The 26,088-nt window shown below is 39.0% G+C and overlaps 2 protein-coding genes across 2 annotated transcripts in view; one reads left to right on the forward strand and one right to left on the reverse strand.

The window, feature by feature from the left end:
- The window catches only part of LOC124614018 (SIN3-HDAC complex-associated factor), a 30,609-nt gene extending 20,183 nt beyond the window's left edge, over nt 1-10,426 (reverse strand). Inside the window, exon 1 of the mRNA XM_047142830.1 lies at nt 10,376-10,426. The gene's annotated coding sequence lies outside the window, so the exon portion shown is untranslated. The remainder of the gene's footprint in view (nt 1-10,375) is intronic.
- Nucleotides 10,427-10,819: 393 nt separating this feature from the next.
- The window catches only part of LOC124614019 (ras-related protein Rab-21), a 37,598-nt gene continuing 22,329 nt past the window's right edge, over nt 10,820-26,088 (forward strand). The window contains exons 1-2 of the mRNA XM_047142832.1: nt 10,820-11,191; nt 11,280-11,447. Of these exons, the coding sequence (XP_046998788.1) occupies nt 11,057-11,191; nt 11,280-11,447 (303 nt within the window). The 5' untranslated portion in view covers nt 10,820-11,056. The remainder of the gene's footprint in view (nt 11,192-11,279; nt 11,448-26,088) is intronic.

The raw sequence follows: 26,088 nt of genomic DNA on the forward strand, positions 1-26,088 counted from the left end.
GACTATAACATCCCTAGCCCCAAACGCTCTTTGCCCTGCTGCCTCTCTTTTGGCTTGGTGTCCTCTGTGGCTTCTGCCGTTCTTCTACAGTAAAATGTCCTGTTTCCTCCATAATACCCTACCCCTTTCACCAGCCATGGTAAGGCTGCATTCTGAAACCCTGTCAGATCTTTAGTTGCTACCAAGGGCACACGTGTGTGTGCTCGCATGTCCCCACCACCAAAAACATGAGAGATATTAGCAATGAAGATTTAGGACACTCTACAACAAGGTTACCAGCACTTATCAACATAGCATACTGTCAAAACATACTACTGGAATCCTGATTGAATAACAAATTAAAATTATAACCCTGGATATTATGGCTGATTGATCACTTAACAAATATATAGATATGCCAGCCACCTTAAAAACATATTAAAATCTCCTACGCAATAGCTTACGCAGGTCAGTAGTCACATGAAATCTAGAAACACCTACCAAATTCATACCCAAGAAAAAACTAATGCATTACAGTGCAGTGCTGTATTCAGAATTGCTTTATAAATTATTACTTCTCATCATATTAATCAGGAAGAGAAAGGGCAAGACTGCTCATTGGCTTCACTGACTGCAGCTTGCCAACTCAAGTTTTCAGGCTCTCTATCCCACAGACAGATAACACTCTGCTCTGCCATAACAACAAATTGACAACACACCTTATGACAGCCTGTACCACTTTTGCCTCTTAATCTGTGACAGCATTAATTCCCTGTTTTGAAATTGCACCATCTTCCTCCGCTTTGGTAGGTGGAGAAATATTCCATGATGTTCCAGTAGTCATTTGCTGGTGTGGACATGTTCTATATTTATCTCAAAATATATGGAGTGAATCTAAGCAGATGTGTAATTTTCAGCACAGTAACAATTTATCTGTCACAGTGCCATAAAAATTGTAATTTTGCATGAACAGCTGGGAAATCATTAAGTATATGAATCTTGTGGACACATTTGGTGAATCCCGTGGAACTTTTGTGAGAATGCCTTAGTCTAGTGCAAACTACAACAGAGTTGTGGTGTTCAGCTAAAATGTTTTTCTTTTGTGTATATTACACATATCCATACAGACATTGCAACCAAGAGCTCTAGAACTTCCAAACCATTTTGCATGGTTGTTGATCAGTTAATAGCCACAATAGGCAGAGTGAGGAGCTGTCTACCATAAAGTGAGGAAGCTTTATTCTAAATGGGCACCACACTTCCAATATATGAGCAAATGGTGCACGTTTCATGGCGTAAAGCTGTAAAAATCAAAAAGTGATGCACCTGGTTGTGTGAACATCATCGCTGTTAATACATTGAATCGGATGTAATTGCAACACTATTTGATGCAAGTCACTAAGTAGTAAACACCTCTCATGACCTACAAATACTGAACAGTCAGGAAGAGAATAACGAGGTTGCGGGGTGGGGGTTAACAACTAAATAAAACAAGCCCAAATGATATTGTACATTTTCAGAATGGAACTGAATAGTGGTGCATATATAATTCAACTGTATTTGGTTCTTTCTTCATGACATATTACAGCACAACAATCAAAACTGTATAATTACTATCAACTTGCAGTTAGCTTCAAATTGCAGATTTTGTCCATCAATAACCACAATGTTTCTTCATGTGATTGGCTTGTTTCCACAACTGAAAATTCAGCTGAAAGGATGGCAATTTTCTAAGGATAAAATATATTACATACACAAGATATGAGTAGAAACCTTATACTTTTATGCCTGAATAATTTGCTTCTTTCTGTACCATGGTGAGATTTTCTATATTTTTGTGGAGATCACACTTACTTCTTGAGTCATGGTCATAATATGCAGTTTGTTTTATAAACTGAATGATTGTTGTTCATGAAGTACATTAGCAAAAAATGTACTGCCACAGTATGGTGTGGATCCCCAGCGGTTTGAATAAATTTCTGGAAAAGCATCCAAGGGTGCACTCTACTCATAATTCTGATAATCCATTTCTGCTCAATTAAGGCTTAAATATTGGTTACCCTAGAATATGAAGCCGAGAACACAGAATAGAAAAATCCACAGTATGCAGCTCTGATTGTTTCCAGACACAAACAAATGCAATCGAACAAACAGCATATGCTGCTGAATTCTGTCTTTATATAAGCTGATGATGTGAACTGGTGAGTTTAGGTTGTTATTAATATATAATCCCTGTTTTTTATTTGTGGTTTGAAACTGAATGAACTAAGTCTTGTTAACACTTAGGAACAGACCAATTGAAGTGAACCAATTTAGAGCCTGTTAGAATATACTGGCCTCGACTGCAGTTGGATACTTCATCAGTCATAATGGTTGTGTATGGTTGTGTTGTCTGCAAATAGGGTGAAGTGTGCTTTTTGGCTCACACATCATGGAAAGTCATTGATAACGACTAAGAAAACTAAGGGACCACACACAAGCCCTGCAGTACTCCACATTTCATTGTGCCACCATCAGTGCAAAAACGGGCCAGTGCTGAGTCTTTAACACTACCTTCTGCTTTCTGTCATCTAGATATGATTCGAGACACAACCTTATTTTGCTACTTATGCCATAGTGCTCAGCCTCCTTCTGCAGAATTTTGTGATCCATACATACAAATGCTTCAGACAGATCACAAAAGATTCTCCATCTGGTGACAGCCTATTGTTCATAGATTCAAGGAGTTGGTTGACAAAAGAGATGTCCTTTAAGTTGAAATACCCTTTTGGAACCCAAAGTGATTTTCATTAAGTATATTATGTTTATTAAGATGGTCCACAATTCTCTTGAACATAAGTTCTCTGGGATTTTAGAAAGATTTGCTAGTAGTGAAATAGGCTGGCAGTTGGAAACTGCAGCTTCATCACATTTTCTCGACAGCAGTTTAATGATTGCATATTTGAGTCTATTAGGGACAGTACCTCAGGTTACAGACTCACTAAATATGCATCAAAGAACTTTAAGAACAAACTGGCAGTAGTGTTTCAGTACTTCGATATATCAACAAAAATAATCAGTTTTTAAAAATATAATGTAATTGCATAGATAGAATTTACTCATCAAGTGGAAGTAGGAGAAAACACATATAAAGATATTGACATTTGCAATCTTTTGGAACCAATGACTATTCCTTCTGGCGGAAGGTTGAAGTGGGAAGAAAGTGGGGCGAAGGAAAAGGATTGCCGAGGTTTAGGAAACGGGGAGAGTTTGGAAAAGTCACCAACAACACTGAATCACGGGAGACATACTGGACGGGATGAGAAGGAAAGACCGATTCAGTCTCTCCTGACCCTGGGTTGTGGGAAATTTTTCCAAACCCTCCCAATTTCCTAAAATCTCACCTGTCCTTTTCCTTCACCCCTCCTCCTTCCTCTTCAACCTTTCCACCATATGAAAGAGCCACTGGCTCCAAAAGCTAGCAAGTTTCAATACCTTTATACGTATTTTCTCCAGTTGCTTCAGTAATTAGATAGGTATACTATCAACAAGTGGAATTTTTGTTTTTCATTTGGCTTATTGCCTTCTCAATCTCATCTGTTGTGACATAGGGTATGTGGGGTAAAGATCCATGTGGGTTAAAGTCCCACACCAAGTTTCATAACTGACCACCACCAATTCAGAAGTTGACATCGATATGACAGGTTTATCTTACTGTAACTTAGTGTTCCATGAAAGATCTTCCTGGCAGGTTGCTCCAGAGGTGAGAAAATGAGGTAAGTAGTTGTTTTTATATCTTTTCTGACGGTTTGCTTGCACATAGTATAAGAAGAATTGACCATTTACTCACTGATAATACTGCATTTAAGCTTCACTTTTGTGTGGACATGACTGTTCCAGTTAGTCCCCAAACTCAACAATGGTGCATTTGTCAGAAAATGGCAAAATGAGCCAAATCCCCAAAGGCGCTCTGCGATAAATGCTCACAGCTCCCGCAATGTGACAATTCTTCAATGATAATTCCCACTGATGATGACATTCAACACACACTATGCAAGATTATACCACTTGAAGATGTAATTCCACTGTCTAAAATAATGATTAAGGGAAAATGTTCTGCAATGCATTGAAACCTGTGCTTCTAATGTTGACACACATTAAAGAATGAGTGGAAGAAGAATGCATGAGAAAAGAAAAGCTTGCTACTGAGACGGAAAGACGTGCCACAGAAAGAAAAAAGCTTGCTACAGAAACCAAACAACATAAGCTAGACTTCATTACATATGCCAAAAAAGATAGAAAACAGGTCAAGCAGCCAGTTGGTTATTCTTCAGTCACATCACGACAGTAGCTCAAATATAGGTATGGGATTACTACTTGGTTAAGAAGTATCTGAAGAAGAAGAAGAAGAAGAAGAAGAAGAAGAAGAAGAAGAAGAAGAAGGAGGAGGAGGAGGAGGAGGAGGAGGAGGAGCAGTCTAGAACTTCAAGGAAGAACCAAATTTATCTATCACTCAAGAACTTCACTGTAGTAAAAGTGCAGGGAAAATCCAAAAACTCATTCTGGCTCTTTTTACCCATGGTAATACCAATAGGAAGGCAATGAATCTGTGGAAGAGAGAGAGAGAAAAAAAACCTGGAGCTTACAAATTTATTGACACACAGAAAGAATCATTCATTGGCACTGATGATGTGATACTGAAACAGTCGAAACCCTCAGGTATGAAGACGAACACGGCATGGTTCAACAATGCAATAACTTTTTTTTTTTTAGAGGACCTGACAAAGTACAATGTTTAGTAGGCATCTAGACAGCTTGGCCACAGAAATTTAACTCTTTCAGGTTATCTTACTAATCATCCCTGTTCTGTGCTGGTTTTTCTAGAAATTTCTTGGCTTTAACCACAGATCCTTTGCAACCATTTTGATCTCCCACTGTTAAGAAATGGTTATTAAAAGATATTGGCGACTACTTCACCTTCATTTACCATGCTTCCATCATGACAAACTCTAAGCTGTCTGTATTCTCTGATTTTTTTCAGCCTTTCCTTTGCCACCTTCCAAACTGTTTTTATTATTTGGACTGTCTATTTAAAATTTAATAAATATGCTCTTGCATTTGTAATCACATTCTTTAGGATGCTAAAATATATAATTTAAAGTGTTCTCTATACTGAAGTTTATTAGGATTTCTGAGTGAAGTATAAAGCATTCCCTTTGCTTATAGGATGTTTTCATTACCCTTAGTAAGGCACTGTATCCTACAATCACTCAGTTTGGTACTTCCTTAAATTCTCAACAAGGGTAAAAATTTCATTCTGGAATAAGATAAGCAAAATATAGTATTTGGGCATTATTTATTGCCTCACTGTCATTAACACCAATATGAGACAACCAGTCCAGTTTGTTTCTTTGACTCATTATATTCTGGTGAAATATACTAAGTTTATTTCCTAAGCTTGTTATTCTGATGGCATTGTTTTGTCATAAATTGCAATTAGAGATTATACAAAGTGTACACGCAAATATCTGACTTAGGTTAGTTCCAGAACTGACGCAGGGGACCAAAACTCCTGTAGAGTAGTGAGTTTCCTTATTCCTGTGCTGCTTCTGCCTGTGTCTGTAGTAGTAGTAGTAGTAGTAGTAGTAGTAGTAGTTGTTGTTGTTGATGTTGATAGCGGAGGCACATCAGGTAGTGAAAGGTCTTGCACTGCTGAAGATTGTGGAGGGACCAATACTGCTGATTTTGAGCAACTGATGTTAGGTCAACAGCAGATGAAGCTTCTGAAACTTCAGCTGATGAATGCAGGTCAGCTATTGCAGGTTTGATGGCTGCATTTCAAGACTGCAAGATCATTGTTGCTGCACCTGAAGGTTTTGGTAGCGTTCCTACAGACTCTTCTGTTATTTACCTCTGCTATTTCTGTGCAGACCATGTTTTGTAGAGAGCTCTTTTACAGAACTGTCAACTGGTATGAAAGTTGCAAAGAAAAATAATTCACAAATTTTATGGAGTCTCCTATTAGTGTTTCCAATTTCAATACTAAAACAAGATTTTTCTATTACATCATGCCTCCATTTAACAGCCACAACAAAAATGATAATAAGTGGATTATTTCAAAGTTTATTTTTCAAAACTCTCATTGCCCATCTACTTTCATTACAGTACATATTATCTACACCCCATATCACGATACATTGGCTTCCAGACTGTATAAAGCTTTGACAGGTCTTTAGAATTTCAGATGCAGGAGCTCCTGGTCAGACAGTGCCAGCTATGTCAAGTCTGTTAAGTATTACAAAAAAAATTTGGTTGTTCCTCTTTCATGGCTATCTGCAAAAACATAATTTTGTCATTTTTCTTTGATACAAGGTGATACATACAATCTACTTTTTCATCCACCTCTGTTCAAGATTTACCACCATCCTCCTAATCACCAGTTTTTCTTATCATTTGTTTTCCTTCATATTTACTGTCTTCATGGGCAAGAGGATCAAATTTGTTTCCTGTATGCAACACAAATTTCTCTGTTCTCTGTACTACACAAGCTGTGTTTTTAGGCCTAATGTACCTTTCCTGCAGGTTTTCCTCACACATTCTTCACAATTGAGTTGTGTTAATACTTATCTAACATTCTGCAAAACAATGTTCTATTGCTGGAACGTCATTTATGAGTGCTTTTATCACAAATTCTTCCAAACCAGCACTGGGTTTCATGCAGTATCAGCACTTTTTCCCCTCCTTCTTGACACTCTAGTGTTCAACTGAGGTAATTCTACTTCTGCGAACCTTTGCACTCAAATGACAGCCTAGTTCCATACTATCAAGTGTTAATAATGGCACATAACACAAATGCATTTAAAATTGTTAGTACATTTAATCAGTCTTAAGACTTCATGTTTTGTCAACTTCAACTCCTGCGATTTTCCAACCAAATTTTTCAAATTTTCCCCAACAAAAGTTGGGAAACCACCTTGTTGTCTTTCTCATATATTTAGGCCCACTCCCTGACTGACCTCCCTCTGCTTGATGTTTGCCTGTCACCTCTCTTGTCCTCAACTTTGATTCTTATTTGGTTGGTCCTGCGATTTCTCTACCGTCAACCCAACTAGCACACAATGTTGTTGTTGTTGTTATTTCCACCTCTCCTCCCCCCCCCCCCCTCCCCGAAAAACAGTGACTGGAGTAATCATATCATCTTCTCTGCACAGTAACTCATTCCCCACACACACTCCTTATCAGACTTCTCACCTACTCCTCAGTAATGGATATGCTGTGACAGTATGAAAAAAAAGACCGTTTTCTTTATTTTCAACACATTGAAAAAAATAAATAAATAAATTCATATTTCATAGTTAAATACCTGTTTTTCTTATCCCATTTGCTTATTTATTTCTTGACATCTATTATTTTTACCTGATGGTTCTTTAACATTTTATAACTGTTGTTCCTCTTGTTCATATTTTTCTTTAAAAAAAAAAAAAAAAACCGAACATTTATTTGGCCACTGGAGCAGGGCATCATACGAGCATTTACATCTACTTACATACTCTGCAAGCCATCGTACGGTGTGTGGCAGAGGGTACCCTGTACCACAACTAGTCATTTCCTTACCTGATCCACAAGCAAATAGAGTGAGTGGAAAAATGACTATCTATATGCCTCAGCATGAGCCCTACATTTATTATTTCTGTGAGCTGCTCACTGTACATTAGATGGACATTTCTCAAACCTGAACTTTGATTCAAAATGCAATGTCAGAAACACATTTTACAATTAATCTGGATGTCTCAAAAATTTAAATATAAACAAGAGATGGTGCATGGAAAAAAGGCCCTTTCTTAGTTTTACAGCCATTGAATTCTACATAGCTTATGCTAGGACGACAATTTTCAGCAAAAGAAGAGGCAGAAGACCCCTTTTCTCACATCGCCCATACACAAAAACTACTGTATTTTGCAAATCTTCGAGGACTGATTATGATACCATATACCAAAAAATATTCACAATTTCTAATTTTAGAAATTGTAATATAATCTTTCTCATGTTCTTTGGCTCCAATTTCCAAGGTGCAGGGCCTAAGTGACAGGTGTAGATAATTTTTTCCATCTTCATCCATTATGCTTGAGTAAGCTTCTTATTTTTTAAAGAAAATTCTATAGGCCTAACTGGATCACTATTGAAACTGTTTTCTTTTGCCTTCTGAAAGGTGAAATCCTTCAAATTTCTAAAGTGGAGTTTGGGGAAATATTGAATATCGTCTTTTTCCGGACTTCTATCCCATATCTTCATGGGGTTGGCAAGTTAATTACTGGAGTTGACAATGTTAGTGTTAGAAGGTGGCTGGATACTCCTTCCTGTCGCCACCCTAAACCCCACCTTCCACCACCACATGGAATTCATGTACCCCATCTGTCTGCATCTGGTGTTATCTAAATGAAAACATGCAAACATTTTATAAATGTTTGCCGATTGTGTAACCAAGTCAGGACATGGGCACTAGCCCGGTATTCATGCAGTTGGATATGGGAAACTGCCTTAAAGCCAAATTTGGACTGGTTGGTACATCAGCTCTCATCATTAATTTGCTGGACAGATTCGATCCAATTTCCAAAGCAGTATGGTGATGCACACGGCTATACAGGCAGGTCACAAATGGGGCAGTAATAGGTAATGTAGTTATATACATACTCCCAAGGCTGATACATAAAGCAGAAGATGAAATACTAGTGTAATGTAAACCCTGTAATCATAAACATACCTACTACAGATTTTGGAGAGTGGCACTTTAATTTCACACTGCAATATATGCATTAATACTGTTAGACAATGTGTGATTATATACATCGACTTGCTACTGGTGGAACTAACTGAAAAACAATGCTAGCTCTTCATCTAATACTTAAATTGCACAATTAAGTCCCACTGTCTATATTAAATAACATAGATAGTTCTTTTCCCTGTGCTATACGTTGTGCATTCTTCCTATTTCATTCCCACACAGTGTTTAAGCAGAAGACTTGCTAATGTCTGTTTGCAGTCTTATCATTACAGTAATACCTTATCTTAACAAGTAGTACATGAAGGTATGAAACTGTAGTGTAGTCTGACATTTCACTGTGTCCTTGTTTGTGAAATTCTGTAAATGGTTTTTGCTTGAAACGATCAACATTACAATAGCTTTGGTAATTCAGGAATCTTCTTCAATAGTGTGTCAAGAAAATGGCAAAGTGCACTATAGATTGTTCTCTTTCTATAATACGAGGCAACACAAAGTAGAAATTTAATGAGAATATTCTGAGAGCATTGAAAGTATATACGATGTAAAGGTAAACAATTAATTATATAATTATATCATACAGTTTTTTTCTCACATGATGAAATCTTTGCAGTAAAATTGTAACAGCAAGGTTCTGAAGATTTATTTTTATAATATGTGAATAAATATTAGTAAAAATATATTCACCGATATTCCCTATTATTTTAGTATTACGAATTTGAAAAAATAAACACAGTAAAACAACGAATAAATCTTATTTGTACTATTCTCGGCTAATGAATTTTAACTTTTAGTCGCTCCTGCAACAGCTATTACGCACAGGAGACTATAAAAATGCATTTGAAGTTGCAGAAGCCCTAGATCGATGAAATATTCCGACAGACACGAAAATTACGGCAGAAAAGGGAAGTGATCATCATACGATCATGCGACTCAGAAATTTTTACTTTGTTGCTTTGATCACTCAGATCGAAAATTTTACCGGGAGCAGTTAGTTTATACTTTCCAAAACTAATATTTTTCAGTGCCATGTCGCTACACTTGTGATAGATGCTTCAATGTCACCAAAGTATTTTAGAAGTTATGGACTGACAAGTAGAGTAAAACGAATGTCAGTGGCGATTTTCATTATTTACATTACGAAATTACTTTGCGATTTACAAATATCGCTCAACGGTGCTGAAAACCGTACTCAGTTTAGCCACTTTGCTCAATTTTTAAAATCAACTAACTAAAATTTACATTTATTTGCAGTTACAGTTTCCGAGGACGCTACTTACATATTGGGGAATGTCATAGATTGTACCAGCCTTACTGTCAGTGTTGATACGAAACAGCGCATCTCAGTTACGATATTTTGTATAAAGAACAATTATTAAACAAAATTTTCAGTCATCAATTTTTACTGTTCTTTTCTGACCCCGTTTTCTGAAATGGGCATACTGTAGGTACGCACAATGGAGACTCCAGGACGCCGAAATTTTCTTTCGTAAAATAATCGAATAATATGAACAATTTACAATGACAATGATTTTAAGAGCTCTTACATCTATTTTCTTAACGTATACTCATTCGTTGTACATGTCAACTCCGAATGTAAGCTACTGAAAGAACTTTAAATTTAAAACAGCAACTTACCTTTTCAATGCAGGTGACGGCAAGATTCAAGAGCTTGACTGCGCAGATTTATGGCGCATGTTTGGTCAAATTAGGATTACTTCACAAAAAAATCCTCTTACCGTTAAATGAAACATTAACAGAAAGTTTGTACAAATTTATTTATTGTTTTAAAATACAGTATAGCCTCCTTTTATTTGGTCTCATAGTTACTGTTTTATAATCAACCAAATTACAGCTTTTGCACGACTCGACCGGATGTAGATCCCAGAATTCATCACTGCATTATATTGAAGTAGATGCGTAACGTATGTAAACTATCTCTATGACTTTTTGCTCATGTCAAATCAAGGAAACTTTTACAAATTTTTGTGTTTTTGAAGTATTACTGGGATTATAAGTTAATGTCAACTGTATTATTAAATTATTTTAGTTTGCTCAGTGTCTTTCTTCCATATTAGTGTTTGTTCAATAATATCAAATAAAGAAATATGAGTTACAACAACGAGATATCTACAGCCACACGCTAATCAATGAACAGCTGATTGCAAGAGTTGTATAGTTTGCGTTTTCGCTGTCAAAATGTAGAGGCGTATTATGTAAACGCAACGAGGAAGAGAATGCTCCCCGCAGAATTAGAGTAATGTGAAATACATATTCGTCTCTTAAATTTTCTTCCAATGTTTTTTTTTTTTTTTTGCGATGGCAAACTTAACAAATTCGGGAAATTATAATTTTAAGGTAGTTCTTCTTGGGGAAGGTTGTGTGGGAAAGACTTCGGTAATTTTGAGATATGTTGAGGATAAATTCAACGACAAACACTTAACTACTTTGCAGGTTAGTTGATTATAGAATGTTTCTAATCAAATACTGAAGTATTAGAAGAATCCAGTACTTGAGAACGATTTCAATTTTGCTTTTACAGGCGTCTTTCTTGAAGAAGAAGCTGAATATCGCTGGTAAGAGAGTTAATCTGTCAATATGGGATACTGCTGGACAGGAAAGATTCCACGCTCTGGGACCAATTTATTACCGGATGTCAAATGGTGCTATCCTGGTGTATGATATAACAGATCAAGATTCTTTCCAAAAGGTGATTAAGTGCAAGACTGACAATTACTTGCCCATTGCTCCTAAACGTATGTAATAACAAGTTCATAATTATCCTGCAGCTGTGGACGGTGCTACTTGTATAACATAAAATGTCATTAAATATTTTTTCAGTTAGCTGCTAACTGAAAGTTCATTGCTAATTTCTTTAGTTTAGATGTAAATACATCTTAATGTTAACAGAATATTAAGTAAGTAATCATAATAAGGGTTAAAGATTACATTATTTATGTAGCGAGTGAGGTGGCTAAGGTACTGTTAATGCCTGGACTCGCATTGAGGAGGAGTGGGGTTTGTACCCCATCCAGTCATCGTGACGTGGGTCATCCATAGTTTCCCCAAGATGCGAAGGTGAAGGCTGGGATGATTCCTTTGATAAGGCTTCGGCAGCTTTGTCCTATCCTTGCCTTATTCTATCATACTTTGTATGCGCATATATTATTTCAGTAATGTATCAGACATGTCATGTACTGTTGTGCCAAGTGGTCAGAGGAGGGATAAGTAAATAAAAACAGAATAAACCCAAAGCAAATAATTTGAAAACCAGAGAATTAACATGTTACAGTATTCAGTTATTAGGTATGCAGTAATTCATTTATTCACGGTATGTGAGGATAATAAACTTTTAAGAAGAGGCTTTATCCTGGGTTTTGAGAAAAGAGAGGAGAGAATCTATGCAGCCACCTACTATTTACCTGTAACTTATTACAATATTACAGTAGTACATGTATAATATACTATTGCAACAAAAAAATTTTACCTAGTAACAAGAATGGCAACCTTCCATAGAATAAAAACAATTGCCAAATCATAGAAAGGCAAGTGCCCTTCAGTAAAGAATCTTGCCACACCCAGGACAAACTGAGAAAGGAATAGAAGGAAATTTGTTTATTAAATGTCTGTTTTAAGTTTGTGATACATTAGCTCAAATAATTTCAAGCATTCTGTTGTCGTGTGATGTTGATTTTCATGGTGCAGAGATGAATTAATAATCTTACATGTAGCAGTTGCACATAGCACTGTGAGGAACGTCATTTTACATAAATATTTTTCATTATGCTTCTGTAGATAAGTTACGTATTGGACCACTGTAGCATTTTTCATTATGGTGTGATCATAAATATTAGGTTTCACTACCAGTCAGTTTGTCACCGCAACCAGATTTTCTGCTTTCATATGTGTTGGCTTCACCAACTCTCAACCAAATTGTCGCTTTCCAACCTAACCTAGACAATGGGCTGCACTACAGATCAGTCTGTCAACACTGGCAAAATTCAGGTTGGGGGAGAAGGGTGCCCAATATGTAACTTTATCTTCTAGTGTATACTTAATTTCATCCGAGTAAGTAAGCTGTCATTGACAAAGTTATCTTAATATTGACATAACCTTAACTTGTGTGAAAACACTTGCAAATACTCTTAAAGTTCATTTAATAATTTATCATCGATTGTTAAATACTTGAAAAGTTTTGCACAGTATTATAAAATGTTTATGTCATTAATATAAACTAGTGATAGGTTTCAGTTTTATAGGCACACTGGGTAATAAATCAGATGGAATTTGCTTGCACACCATCCCGTCTGCTAGTTATAGAGGTAGAGAAGATTAGTTTAACTATTGGTCATCCATTTGCATATTTTTACAGGCAGTCTTCCCAATTTGGCCGTAAAACTGAATTTAAAAAAAAAATGACAGTAGGTTCTTAGTTTTGTTTTTGTAGCTGTTTATATGACACTACCATAAAACAAAACTATTTGTATTAACACCCAAAATGCTGCTACAAAATATTATCTGCAGTATGCAAATGACTTCTAAGTGCAAGGTAGAGGGTATCTCCCACTGTACTAGTTATTAGGGCTTTTTCCCATTCAATTCATGTATGGAATGCAGGAAATATGATTGTTTAAATGCCTCTGTGTCACCATTATGTACTGTAATTAATCTAGTCTCACCCTCACAATCCATATGGCAGCAATATGTAGGAGGTTTTGGTATATTTCTAGTGTCACCATTTAAAGCAGATTTTTGAAACTTTGTTAGACTCTCTTCTGATAATTTCGGTCTCTCTGTAGTTTTGTCTATAGGCTGATGTATTTTCCTAATTCACATTCCTGCTGTTACAGCCTGGTATTTGTAAGAGTTTACCGATTCCAATTGTGACTCGTCAATGTTATATTCATAGGGTACAAGTTTTTTTTTCCTTTAACACAGTTTTAAGTTGCTGAACATTTAAAGTAGTTTGACTGAATATTTGTGCCCATTTGTTCAGATTGTACTTCATTGTAGATAACTCTATCATCTGCAAAATGTCTGAAATTCCTATTAATGTTGTCCACAATGTCATTTATATAAAACACAAATAACAAGACACCCAACAAAAATCCTTGGCGTATACTCAAAGCTACTTCTACATCTGTAGATGACTCTCCACACATGCTGTGCCCTCCCTATAAAGGAATCCTCAAACCAATCACAAATTTTGCCTGACACCCCATATGATCATACTTTTGATAATAAATGTAGGTGTGGTACAAAGTCAATAGCTTTTCGGAATTACAGAAATACTATATCTGCCTGACCACCTTGATCCATGGCTTTTAGGGTGTCGTGAAAAAAGTGCGAGTTGAGTTTCACAAGATCTGTGTTTTCGAAATCCATGCTGGTTGGCATGGAGGAAATCATTCTGTTGTATGTACCTCATTACATTTGAGCTCAACTATTTTCTAAGATTCTACAACAAAAGAATGTCAAGGATATTGAATGGTAGTTTTATGGATCACTTCTACTATCCTTCTTGTAGACAGTTGTACCATGTGCTTTCTTCCAGCTACCGAGCTTGATTTTTCATTCAAGGGATCTAACAAGGAGACGGCACGACCGTGGGGTCGGGGATGGGGATTTGTCCGCAATTTTGTGTGGTGAAAGAGGACCCCTAACACCTCACATGGTTAAAATATTAGGACGCACTACTCGGAAAATCCCGAGAAAAATCGATCCAAAGTTAGTCCCTTGCTGAGCCGCCGTCTGGTGTACATGGTTAGCGCTCGGACCTTTACGCCAGAGGTCTCGGGTTTCGGGTTCAATTCCTTCTCTGGCACTTACCTCTCTCTCCTTCTTTTTTTTTCCCCCCCCCCCAGCGCACCGTTATGGGAGAATCGTGAAATTAATTCCCAGGAGGATTGTATAAAAATTCATTCTATAATTCACAATCAATTGTCACCAATATTCTGAGACATGCTTCAATATGCCTGGTTTGCCTCAAAATTATTAGAAACTCGAAACATTTTCGTAAATGTTAATGGGGCATGTTTTTGTACAGATTTATTGCAAACGCTCTGTGATTGTAAAAAATCCGCTTTTATATGTTGCGCAAGATGTCGCAAAAATTATTGCGTTGTTTGTTTTTATGATAATTACCACTGCGGTTCTTGTTTATAATTATTATATGTATAAAAATTGAATGTTTCCCAATCGACTTTGTTATTCTGATTAAAAACCAGTATTTCTCCTCGTATACTTTACAATGAAAACTGGAAAACCCACCGCCATGAATTGGGTTGTTGGACAAAAAGAAAATAATTTTTATTCAATAATGTAACTAATTTGTTAAAGATAATGTAGGTTTGGGAAACTTTCTGAATAATTGGTGGAATAACAAAAGAAAAATATGTGCCTGAGTAGGAATCGAACCCGAGACATATGGCATAAGAGTCCGAGCCGTAAACATTTAGGCCAGACAGCGGGTCGGCAACTGGCTAACATTTTACACTTACAAGCCACCTAAGAAACTTTGAGTCAATTTTTCCTGGGGTTTTCCGGGTAGTGCGTCCTATTATTTTAACCACGTGAGGCGTTAGGGGTCCTCTTTCACCACACAAAATTTCGGACGAATCCCCGACACCACGGTCATGCCGTCTCCTTGTAAGACAGATTCCAGTTTATGGAGGTGCTAACTCGGCAGCATATTGGGTATAGTGTCTGATAGGGATTCCATCTGAACCTGTGTGAAATACTCCTGAAGTTTGATAGATAAAATGTATGAAGCCATTCTCTCAGTACGTTTTGAATGAATAGTGCTTGATTTAAGACATATTCTATTTGCTGCTACTTGAATTTATTATTATACAATATGTTTTTTCATTAACATGTAGGTCCCTTTACTACCCTAATCGCTAGTAGATAGAAGGGGGCTTGAATATACAGAAATGAGTCCCACTTTGTGCTAGCGATCTGGTAGTTGTGTGCTACATCATAAAACACAAGGAAAAAGTTTGTTGTAAGGTTTATCCCTTATTGCTTGAATGTTTGCAAATTACACAAAAAATTCTAATAATAAGTCCTGGGTGGAAGAAGCAAGTATTAGTTGAGGCACTTAGCAGTCAATAGGTGCATAAATGAGATTGAAATGATCACTATGCCTTTACTATAGGCAAGTGATTATCTGTACCTCTTTCGATATTTATACTTTCAAAAATGTATGTACATACATGACTATTTTTGCAATCAGGTTACCTTATCCTATCCCCTGCAGTAGCAGACAGGCATACATAAATAATTGTGGAATGCTTGATAGTTGGCTGGTATTAAAAAGATGAGAAAAATGATTCAAAAATTCAAGGAAATGGAGCACATACCTGTTCAATGGAATATAGAACATTATCGTTGAAGATATTGTAGACTGATTCAGACTATATCGTTCTCTTTTCTTAATAACCAGTTCTGTTTGAATGAAGATAAAGTCAAACCAAATTTTCTGCGTGTTGAAACAGCTGAACAGAAAATATCGTTATTTAGAACATTCAGAGTGTTGTACTTAGAAAGGGGATTTTGAGTACCAACAATTCATTGGTACATTGTAGCCTCCAGGATAATTAGAACTCTTTAATTAGCTTATTATTGAAAACATGGTGCCCCAAGTGTTGGCAATACTGGTTTCCCTTTCCAAGCTATAAATCTAACATCCCCTTTCCATTATCTGTCAGTGATGGCCAGGTACTGGAATAGCAAACCAGAGGTTCCTAGAGGGTGGACTGGTCAGTGGTGTCAGCATTCTTAGTTCTCTGTTATTGTAAACTCCGGGCATGTTTTAGTGAACACCAGACAATCATTGGATGTGGGATTGTTATTTTGGAGAGTAGGGTTTTGGCATAAGAGATCACCAACATTGAAAGGAATTGCATTACAAAAATGAAATCTTTATCATTGGAGCGGGGCATATTAGAGTCAGACTGTCTTTCTTGTGACACAAAGAGAGAGGTGTCATTCAAGAAAGTGTCCTTTCTACATCAACCAGATTTTGGAAATTTCTTCTGGAACTGTAAAAATCTATGAAATGACATAATGATGGAACATTGTTGAAAGAATAAAGTGACCACAAATCTGCACAGTAAGAATTTTGCTCAGTTTGTTGTTGCAGTAGAGAAACATAATACTGCCAACTTCAGAAAGGATGTTATAAATGCTCAAAGCAAGGTTGCTTCACAGTTGGGTGCAATAGCAAGAGAACATGCAAGAAAGACACTAACAAAGCAGGGTCAGCATGTTCAACACCAGACTCCTATGGAAACTGCTCATGTAATCATTGTGCTTGAAGCAGGAAGTGTACAGTGTTTTTAGAAGAAAACAGATTTCAAGCATTAAAAGTGACAAAGATAATTTCATATGTAGATAATTCTTTTTTTCTTGGTCTTTTTGCTAGCACTCTGAGAACAGCTGTAGTAAGTCAGTGCTGTCATGCAGAGACAGGTACAGTGTGTTAACTGTAAGAAGGCAGAGATGTGAGGGGAGTGCGGGAGAGGACGAAACAAGCATTGGCTGGCGAGGGGAGAGGAGCCGTTGGGAGGGGGGGGGGGGGGGGGCAAGGCACGCCTACCAGTTGCAGTGCTGGCACTACAAATTTGCATCTCATGCTTACACGAAAGCAGAACAATTACAAATGTCTGATTGTGTCTGTGTATGTGCGGGTGGATATGTGTGTGTGTGTGTGTGTGTGTGTGTGTGTGTGTGTACCTGTCCTTTTTTCCCACTAAGGTAAGTCTTTCCGCTCCCGGGATTGGAATGACTCCTTACCCTCTCCCTTAAAACCCACATCCTTTCGTCTTTCCCTCTCCTTCCCTCTTTCCTGATGTGGCAACAGTTTGTTGCGAAAGCTTGAATTTTGTGTGTATGTTTGTGTGTATATCGACGTGCCAGCGCTTTCGTTTGGTAAGTCACATCATCTTTGTTTTTAGATATATTTTTCCCATAGGGAATGTTTTCCTCTATTAATTCATTATATATATATATATATATATATATATATATATATATATAATAGAGGGAAACATTCCACGCGGGAAAAATATATTTAAAAACAAAGATGATGTGACTTACCATACGAAAGCGCTGGCAGGTCGATAGAAACACAAACAGACACATACATACACACAAAATTCAAGCTTTCGCAACAAACTGTTGCCTCATCAGGAAAGAGGGAAGGAGAGGGAAAGATGAAAGGAAGTGGGTTTTAAGGGAGAGGGTAAGGAGTCATTCCAATCCCGGGAGCGGAAAGACTTACCTTAGGGGGAAAAAAGGATGGGTATACACTCGCGCGCGCACACACACACATATACAGACACAAGCAGACATATTTAAAGACAAAGAGTTTGGGCAGAGATGTCAGTCGAGGTGGAAGTGCAGAGGCAAAGATGATGTTGAATGACAGGTGAGGTATGAGTGGCGGCAACTTGAAATTAGCGGAGATTGAGGCCTGGTGGGTAACTGGAAGAGAGGATATATTGAAGAGCAAGTTCCCATCTCTGGAGTTCGGATAGGTTGGTGTTGGTGGGAAGTATCCAGATAACCCGGACAATGTAACACTGTGCCAAGATGTGCTGGCCGTGCACCAAGGCATGTTTAGCCACAGGGTGATCCTCATTACCAACAAACACTGTCTGCCTGTGTCCATTCATGCGAATGGACAGTTTGTTGCTGGTCATTCCCACATAGAAAGCTTTACAGTGTAGGCGGGTCAGTTGGTAAATCACGTGGGTGCTTTGACACGTGGCTCTGCCTTTAATCGTGTACACCCTCCAGGTTACAGGACTGGAGTAGGTGGTGGTGGGAGGGTGCATGGGACATGTTTTACACCGGGGGCGGTTACTAGGATAGGAGCCAGAGGGTAGGGAAGGTGGTTTGGGGATTTCATAGGGATGAACTAACAGGTTACGAAGGTTAGGTGGACGGCGGAAAGACACTCTTGGTGGAGTGGGGAGGATTTCATGAAGGATGGACCTCATTTCAGGGCAGGATTTGAGGAAGTCGTATCCCTGCTGGAGAGCCACATTCAGAGTCTGGTCCAGTCCCGGAAAGTATCCTGTCACAAGTGGGGCACTTTTGTGGTTCTTCTGTGGGGGATTCTGGGTTTGAGGGGATGAGGAAGTGGCTCTGGTTATTTGCTTCTGTACCAAGTCGGGAGGGTAGTTGCGGGATGCGAAAGCTGTTGTCAGGTTGTTGGTGTAATGGTTCAGGGATTCCGGACTGGAGCAGATTCGTTTGCCACGAAGACCTAGGCTGTGGGGAAGGGACCATTTGATGTGGAATGGGTGGCAGCTGTCATAATGGAGGTACTATTGCTTGTTGGTGGGTTTGATGTGGACGGACGTGTGAAGCTGGCCATTGGACAGGTGGAGGTCAACGTCAAGGAAAGTGGCATGGGATTTGGAGTAGGACCAGGTGAATCTGATGGAACCAAAGGAGTTGAGGTTGGAGAGGAAATTCTGGAGTTCTTCTTCACTGTGAGTCCAGATCATGAAGAAGTCATCAATAAACCTGTACCAAACTTTGGGTTGGCAGGCCTGGGTAACCAAGAAGGCTTCCTCTAAGCGACCCATTAATAGGTTGGCGTACGAGGGGGCCATCCTGGTACCCATGGCTGTTCCCTTTAGTTGTTGGTATGTCTGGCCTTCAAAAGTGAAGAAGTTGTGGGTCAGGATGAAGCTGGCTAAGGTGATGAGGAAAGAGGTTTTAGGGAGGGTGGCAGGTGATCGGCATGAAAGGAAATGCTCCATCGCAGCGAGGCCCTGGACGTGTGGAATATTTGTGTATAAGGAAGCGGCATCAATGGTTACAAGGATGGTTCCGGGGGTAACAGATTGGGTAAGGATTCCAGGCGTTCGAGAAAGTGGTTGGTGTCTTTGATGAAGGATGGGAGACTGCATGTAATGGGTTGAAGGTGTTGATCTACGTAGGCAGAGATACGTTTTGTGGGGGCTTGGTAACCAGCTACAATGGGGCGGCCAGGATGATTGGGTTTGTGGATTTTAGGAAGAAGGTAGATGGTAGGGGTGCGGGGTGTCGGTGGGGTCAGGTGGTTGATGGAGTCAGGTGAAAGGTTTTGCAGGGGGCCTAAGGTTCTGAGGATTCCTTGAAGCTCCGCCTGGACATTGGGAATGGGGTTACCTTGGCAAACTTTGTATGTGGTGTTGTCTGAAAGCTGACGCAGTCCCTCAGCCACATACTCCCGACGATCAAGTACCACGGTTGTGGAACCCTTGTCCGCCGGAAGAATGACGATGGATCGGTCAGCCTTCAGATCACGGATAGCCTGGGCTTCAGCAGTGGTGATGTTGGGAGTAGGATTAAGGTTTTTTAAGAAGGATTGAGATGCAAGGCTGGAAGTCAGAAATTCCTGGAAGGTTTGGAGAGGGTGATTTTGAGGAAGAGGAGGTGGGTCCCGCTGCGACGGAGGACGGAACTGTTCCAGGCAGGGTTCAATTTGGATGGTGTCTTGAGGAGTTGGATCATTAGGAGTAGGATTAGGATCATTTTTCTTCGTGGCAAAGCGATATTTCCAGCAGAGAGTATGAGTGTAGGACAGTAAATCTTTGACGAGGGCTGTTTGGTTGAATCTGGGAGTGGGGCTGAAGGTGAGGCCTTTAGATAGGACAGAGGTTTCGGATTGGGAGAGAGGTTTGGAGGAAAGGTTAACTACTGAATTAGGGAGTTGTGGTTCCAGATTGTGTTGATTGGAATTTTGAGGTTTTGGAGGGAGTGGAGCTGGAAGTGGGAGATTGAGTAGATGGGAGAGACTGGGTTTGTGTGCAATGAGAGGAGGTTGAGGTTGCTGGAAAGGTTGTGAAGGGTGAGTGAGTTGCCTTTCCGGAGGTGGGAAACCAGGAGATTGGATAGTTTTTTGAGGTGGAGGGTGGCATGCTGTTCTAATTTACGGTTGGCCTGTAGGAGCATGCTCTGAACAGCCGGTGTGGATGTGGGAGAGGAAAGATTAAGGACTTTTATTAAGGATAGGAGTTGACGGGTGTGTTCATTGGCTGAGTTGATGTGTAGGTGAAGGATTAGGTGGGTGAGGGCAATGGATTGTTCAGTTTGGAACTGGTATAGGGACTGATGGAAGGAAGGGTTGCAGCCAGAGATGGGAACTTTAAGTGTGAGGCCTTTGAGGGTAATGCCAAATGTCAGACAAGCCTGAGAAAATAGAATATGGGAGCGTAATCCGGCTAGGGCGAAGGCATGTTTGCGGAGGGAATGTAAATAAAACTTAATGGGCCTGTTGTGGGGGGGTGTTGTGAGGGTGACATGGTATTAGAAGGTGGAAAGTGTAACATGAGGCTGAAATGAAAATGAAAATAAAAATATATGGGGAGGGATAAAGGTGGACTGGAAAGTAACTGGAGATCTGGTGTGAAAAAAGGCGAAAAGGTGTTGGTTACAGCTGGGCTATGTTGGACTTGGGTTGGTAGACACCGATGTGCACAAAGGTTAGGTGGTTGTGTTGCCGCCAAAACACGTTAGAGGACGGAGAAATTCGGGAAAATTTCGAAAAAACTGCGTGTATTATATTAAAAGGAGTGGTTTTGTGGTGGCAGATTATGAAAATGAGGCTAACAATTGTCTGACGAAGAAATAATGACATTAAAACCTGTGGGAAGCGGCTAAAAATTATCAGTGATGTGGGAAAAACGGAAATGGAAATAAAGCGAAAGTTACTAGAACTAGCCGAAATGGCTGTTTAAAAGGTGAAAGGAACTGTTTGTGAACTAGAAATGGTGGATTTTATAGCGGCGGTAGTGTTGAAAGTGGCAAAAAAATTTTTTTGGTTATGGCTTGGAAGTGGGTTACGTATTATTGAGTATACATAGGCGGGATAAAATTGTATAGCAGATTACGGTAAAAAGGAGAAGGTGAATACAAAGTGAAACTACTGGCAAAAACAGAAAGAGAAAATAAGACGACAGAAAAGATTTCGAAATGCAACAGTGACAATAACAAACGTAGTTGTTGGGTTCAGATTAATGATATCAATATAATTGAGGGAAACATTCCACGCGGGAAAAATATATTTAAAAACAAAGATGATATGACTTACCATACGAAAGCGCTGGCAGGTCGATAGAAACACAAACAGACACAAACATACACACAAAATTCAAGCTTTCGCAACAAACTGTTGCCTCATCAGGAAAGAGGGAAGGAGAGGGAAAGACGAAAGGAAGTGGGTTTTAAGGGAGAGGGTAAGAAGTCATTCCAATACCGGGAGCGGAAAGACTTACCTTGGGGGAAAAAAGGATGGGTATACACTCGCGCGCGCACACACACACACACACACACACACACACACACACACACACACATACATATCCATCCACACATATACAGACATATTTGTGTGTGTGTGTGTGGGGGGGGGGGGGGTGCGCGCGCGAGTGTATACCCGTCCTTTTTTCCCCCTAAGGTAAGTCTTTCCGCTCCTGGGATTGGAATGACTCCTTACCCTCTCCCTTAAAACCCACTCCCTTTTTCCTTTCATCTTTCCCTCTCCTTGCCTCTTTCCTGATGAGGCAACAGTTTGTTGCGAATGCTTGAATTTTGTGTGTATGTTTGTGTTTGTGTGTCTTTCGGCCTGCCAGCACTTTCATTTGGTAAGTCACATCATCTTTATATATATATATATATATATATATATATATATATATATATATATATATATATATATATAATGTGTGTGTGTGTGTTTTTGTTTGTCTACTATGCACTCACAAACCATTCATCTGATTGCAATGAAACTATGGTGAAACTAACCGTAGGCCTACCCGTAGGGGTTGTTGGCGACTCCCGAGATGGGCCAGTAACTGTCTCTTCACTCATTTTGATAATGTTTAGCAGAACTGCACAGTAAAAACACGCAGAACAGTACAGCGCAAAAACAATAACGAAGCAGACGACAATGGCTACCTTGTACAACACAGCCAGCTACGTAATGTTGGCAGCAGTTGAAACTGCGTGCCTACCAAAGCCTCCCGACGTTTACCGACTTCTACAGATTCAGGACTAGGGAGAGGTCTGCCATCTAAAAGTTTACACACTGTAGTAGACATTAGTGTAAATGGTCCTACAGCAGTTTCTATCTCAGTAAGACTACAGCTATTTCTGAATCTGTTCCAGCAGAAGTCACTAACAAATTGCTTAGACAATTTGTCACAAAGCTAGATGCGCAATTTAGTTTCATTTCCCAAACAGCCTGCATCACAAAAAATCCAAAGACACCTGGTACGCAACAATCAGATATCAAATCACTATTGAGCTATGAAGATAGCTCAAATGGAACTGGAAATATATCCTGATAAAATAGTAATATGTGCTGCTTCTCCACTCTGTTCTACATGACCACAAAAAAAGAGATTGAGCAATAAAAGAACCCTTTTGGTTAATGACTTCTTTACTGCAATGTATATGAAAAGATTAAGAACATTAGTGAAGAAAGCAGAACTTGTAACACAGGGTAGTATCTTGTGTCTACGCATATGAGAGCAACTCTTCAAACATTCAGACAATGTGCATTTGAAGGTTACACTGTCCATCGAGAGGAGGCTATAGATGTTGAGAGTCTATGGTATACGTCATTCTGAACCAATAATCCTAACCACTCACCTCCAAATAACAGCTATTATAACTGTGCTCCTTTTACCTCCCATCGAATAAACCTTTGAATAATGAAGTCCTTGTGGATCTGAGCCACAGACTCTTTCATCCCTTTCTCCTCCTCAGGAATTTCAAAACATGTCACATACATTGGGGGTCTGTATTCACTTATCGCAGGTGTTGAATAGTGGACAGTTTTTTGTTGTCAAATGATGTGTGCCTTTCAATTGCAGAGAAAACTCACACACTTCAGTATTATAAATGATCACCATCATCCTTTGATCTGTTACTTTGCTCTCCTACACTAGCCAATACTGTCCTTTGAGAAGTGGCAGAACACCTATATTGACAACATTCCCATTTGGATCCAGATACATCAGTACCTGCCACCTCAGTGGATGTTTCACAGAGCTAGCTGGACACTTACTGCAACCTGAATATTTGAGCACCATTTGAGGATATCCTACTGTCATCCATAGAGTTTCACATGGCCAGTACCTTTAGTAGAGCAAGGAGTGCCATTTAGCTACCAGTCGCAGGCAGGCAGTATTGCAAAACTGCTCCCAGAAGTTTTTTACTGATTGTTTGTGGGTTACTATTTCTCATCAAGCCATGTAATCCACATATCCCCTCCCTCTCTCTTAACACCCACCGGATGTGTTTTAGGGCCACTAAAATTTGATAAATGTGACAGTGGCGGTCTAGTGACACGATTGGAAATGCAATACACTGAAGCATACTACTTCCCAGGTAATTAGTCAATGCCCTGAGGAAGTCTGCTACAATACAGCTAACAGTTACAACATAGGTTATTTTGTATTTTATAATATGATGTGGCAGTACTCCTAGCAGGCTTTTAATGAATTTGGCACCTGCCGTGGAAGCCTACATATGTATAGAACTGTGAAAGTTTCATCATAATCCATTTGCGGACAGCCTTTTACATTACTGGAGTAAAAACTCAGTGTGAGTAAAACATGGTCACAGAAAGCATTTTTACAATCTATAAACTTTTTCTCACCGTCAGCAAAGGCTTGCAAGTCAGTGAGAAGGAACATTGGGAAAGATAATGCACCACAATGGCCGGTACAGTGGTCTTCTGATCAGTAACCCACACAATGGTGAAATACTTCTGAAAAATAATGTTTAATACCAAACAAGACAACCCACACCCAAATAAGGATTGGAATTAACTGCAAGATCTTGACTGAACTTAAACTCCAGTAAAGCTATTGTATGGAGATGTTGGATCATATGCTGTATGTGGCTCACTGTACAACACCAGGGCCAGACAAAGTGCAATACATATTGCAACATTTGAATATTGTGTCCAAGAACTACCTCCTTATACTTCTTAACTGAATCTAGTCTGGAGAATGACTCTGATTCTTGGAAGGAAGCAGTCATGAGCCACCTCTTGAAATCTGGGGAAGATCACACCAACCCAAGCAATTAGTCCAGTCTGCAGCAACAAGTTACACTGAGAAGACAGTAGAAGTAATATCAGCATCAATTTAGTATGGACTCTTAAAGCCAGAAACTCGTATGTTACCTACAGTGTGGTTTTTGTGGGTACCATTCTACACTCAACAATCTATATGATTACTCTGCAGTTCACAATTAAGTGCCTAACAAAGGGTTCATATAACCACCTTCAAGCTATTTACCTACTGTTCAGCTCTCAAACAGCACATGGAAAAATGAACACTTAAATCTTTCTGTGTGAGCTTTGATTTCTGTTATTTTATTATGATGATCATTTCTACCTACGTAGATGGGCACCAGCAAAATATTGTCACACTCTGAGAAGAAAGTTAGTGATTGAAATTCAGAAGACCTTGCTACAAAGAAAACGCCTTTGCTTTAATTATAGCCATCCCAATTCACATATCATATCCATGGCATTCTTTCTCTTATTTCGCAACAATATAAAATGAGCTGCCCTTTGTTGCACTTTTCTGATGCCTTCCGTCAGTCCTATCTGATGTGGATTCCACAACACACAGCAGTACAGAGGGCAGACAAGCATAGTGTAAAATGTCTTTTTAGTAGCCCTATTGCATTTTCTACATGTTCTGCCAATAAATTGCAGTCATTGGTTTGCATTCCCCACAACAATATAATTTTCATGGTTCCAGCAATACAAGAGGCCTTTATGTGTTTACAACAGTTGATAGAAATATTTTTGGCATTTAGACCCTTAACACAGTGATAAAATATTGTCATGACTAAACCACAATCAAGTCCAAGTCTGAAGGCAAGGTCATCAATAATTTAAGCACTTAGTACTGAAAACATGTTTATTACTGACAGCAACACACATACTAACTGGAGTGAGCAGTTATTTATACAAATAGTGAGTATTCCAGAATGCTAGTATTTATACAGTCATCATGTAATCCAGATATACAAACACTAGATACATCGGATATTTCAAGAAACTTCCAGATATGATTAATACAAAATAAAAAGTAATTGCTATTTGTCAGGTTTGACTTGGCAACTTTGAGCATGTCAGTCAGTGATGCTAACCAATAAACCACACATCTACCAGAGCGTGCAGAATTTCTCCCCCTTATGGAAAAACAGTGACCCGGTGCCTCAGAAGTCCTCAGTGGAGCCGACTACAGCACTCTGGATCTAGATTTTGTCAATGGTCCTCTGTATTTCGACACTGGTGGATTCTTGTCTTCCAGTTGTGCTGTTAC

The sequence above is a fragment of the Schistocerca americana genome, chromosome 4 (assembly GCF_021461395.2).
Source record: "Schistocerca americana isolate TAMUIC-IGC-003095 chromosome 4, iqSchAmer2.1, whole genome shotgun sequence".
NCBI classification, from domain to species: domain Eukaryota; kingdom Metazoa; phylum Arthropoda; class Insecta; order Orthoptera; family Acrididae; genus Schistocerca; species Schistocerca americana.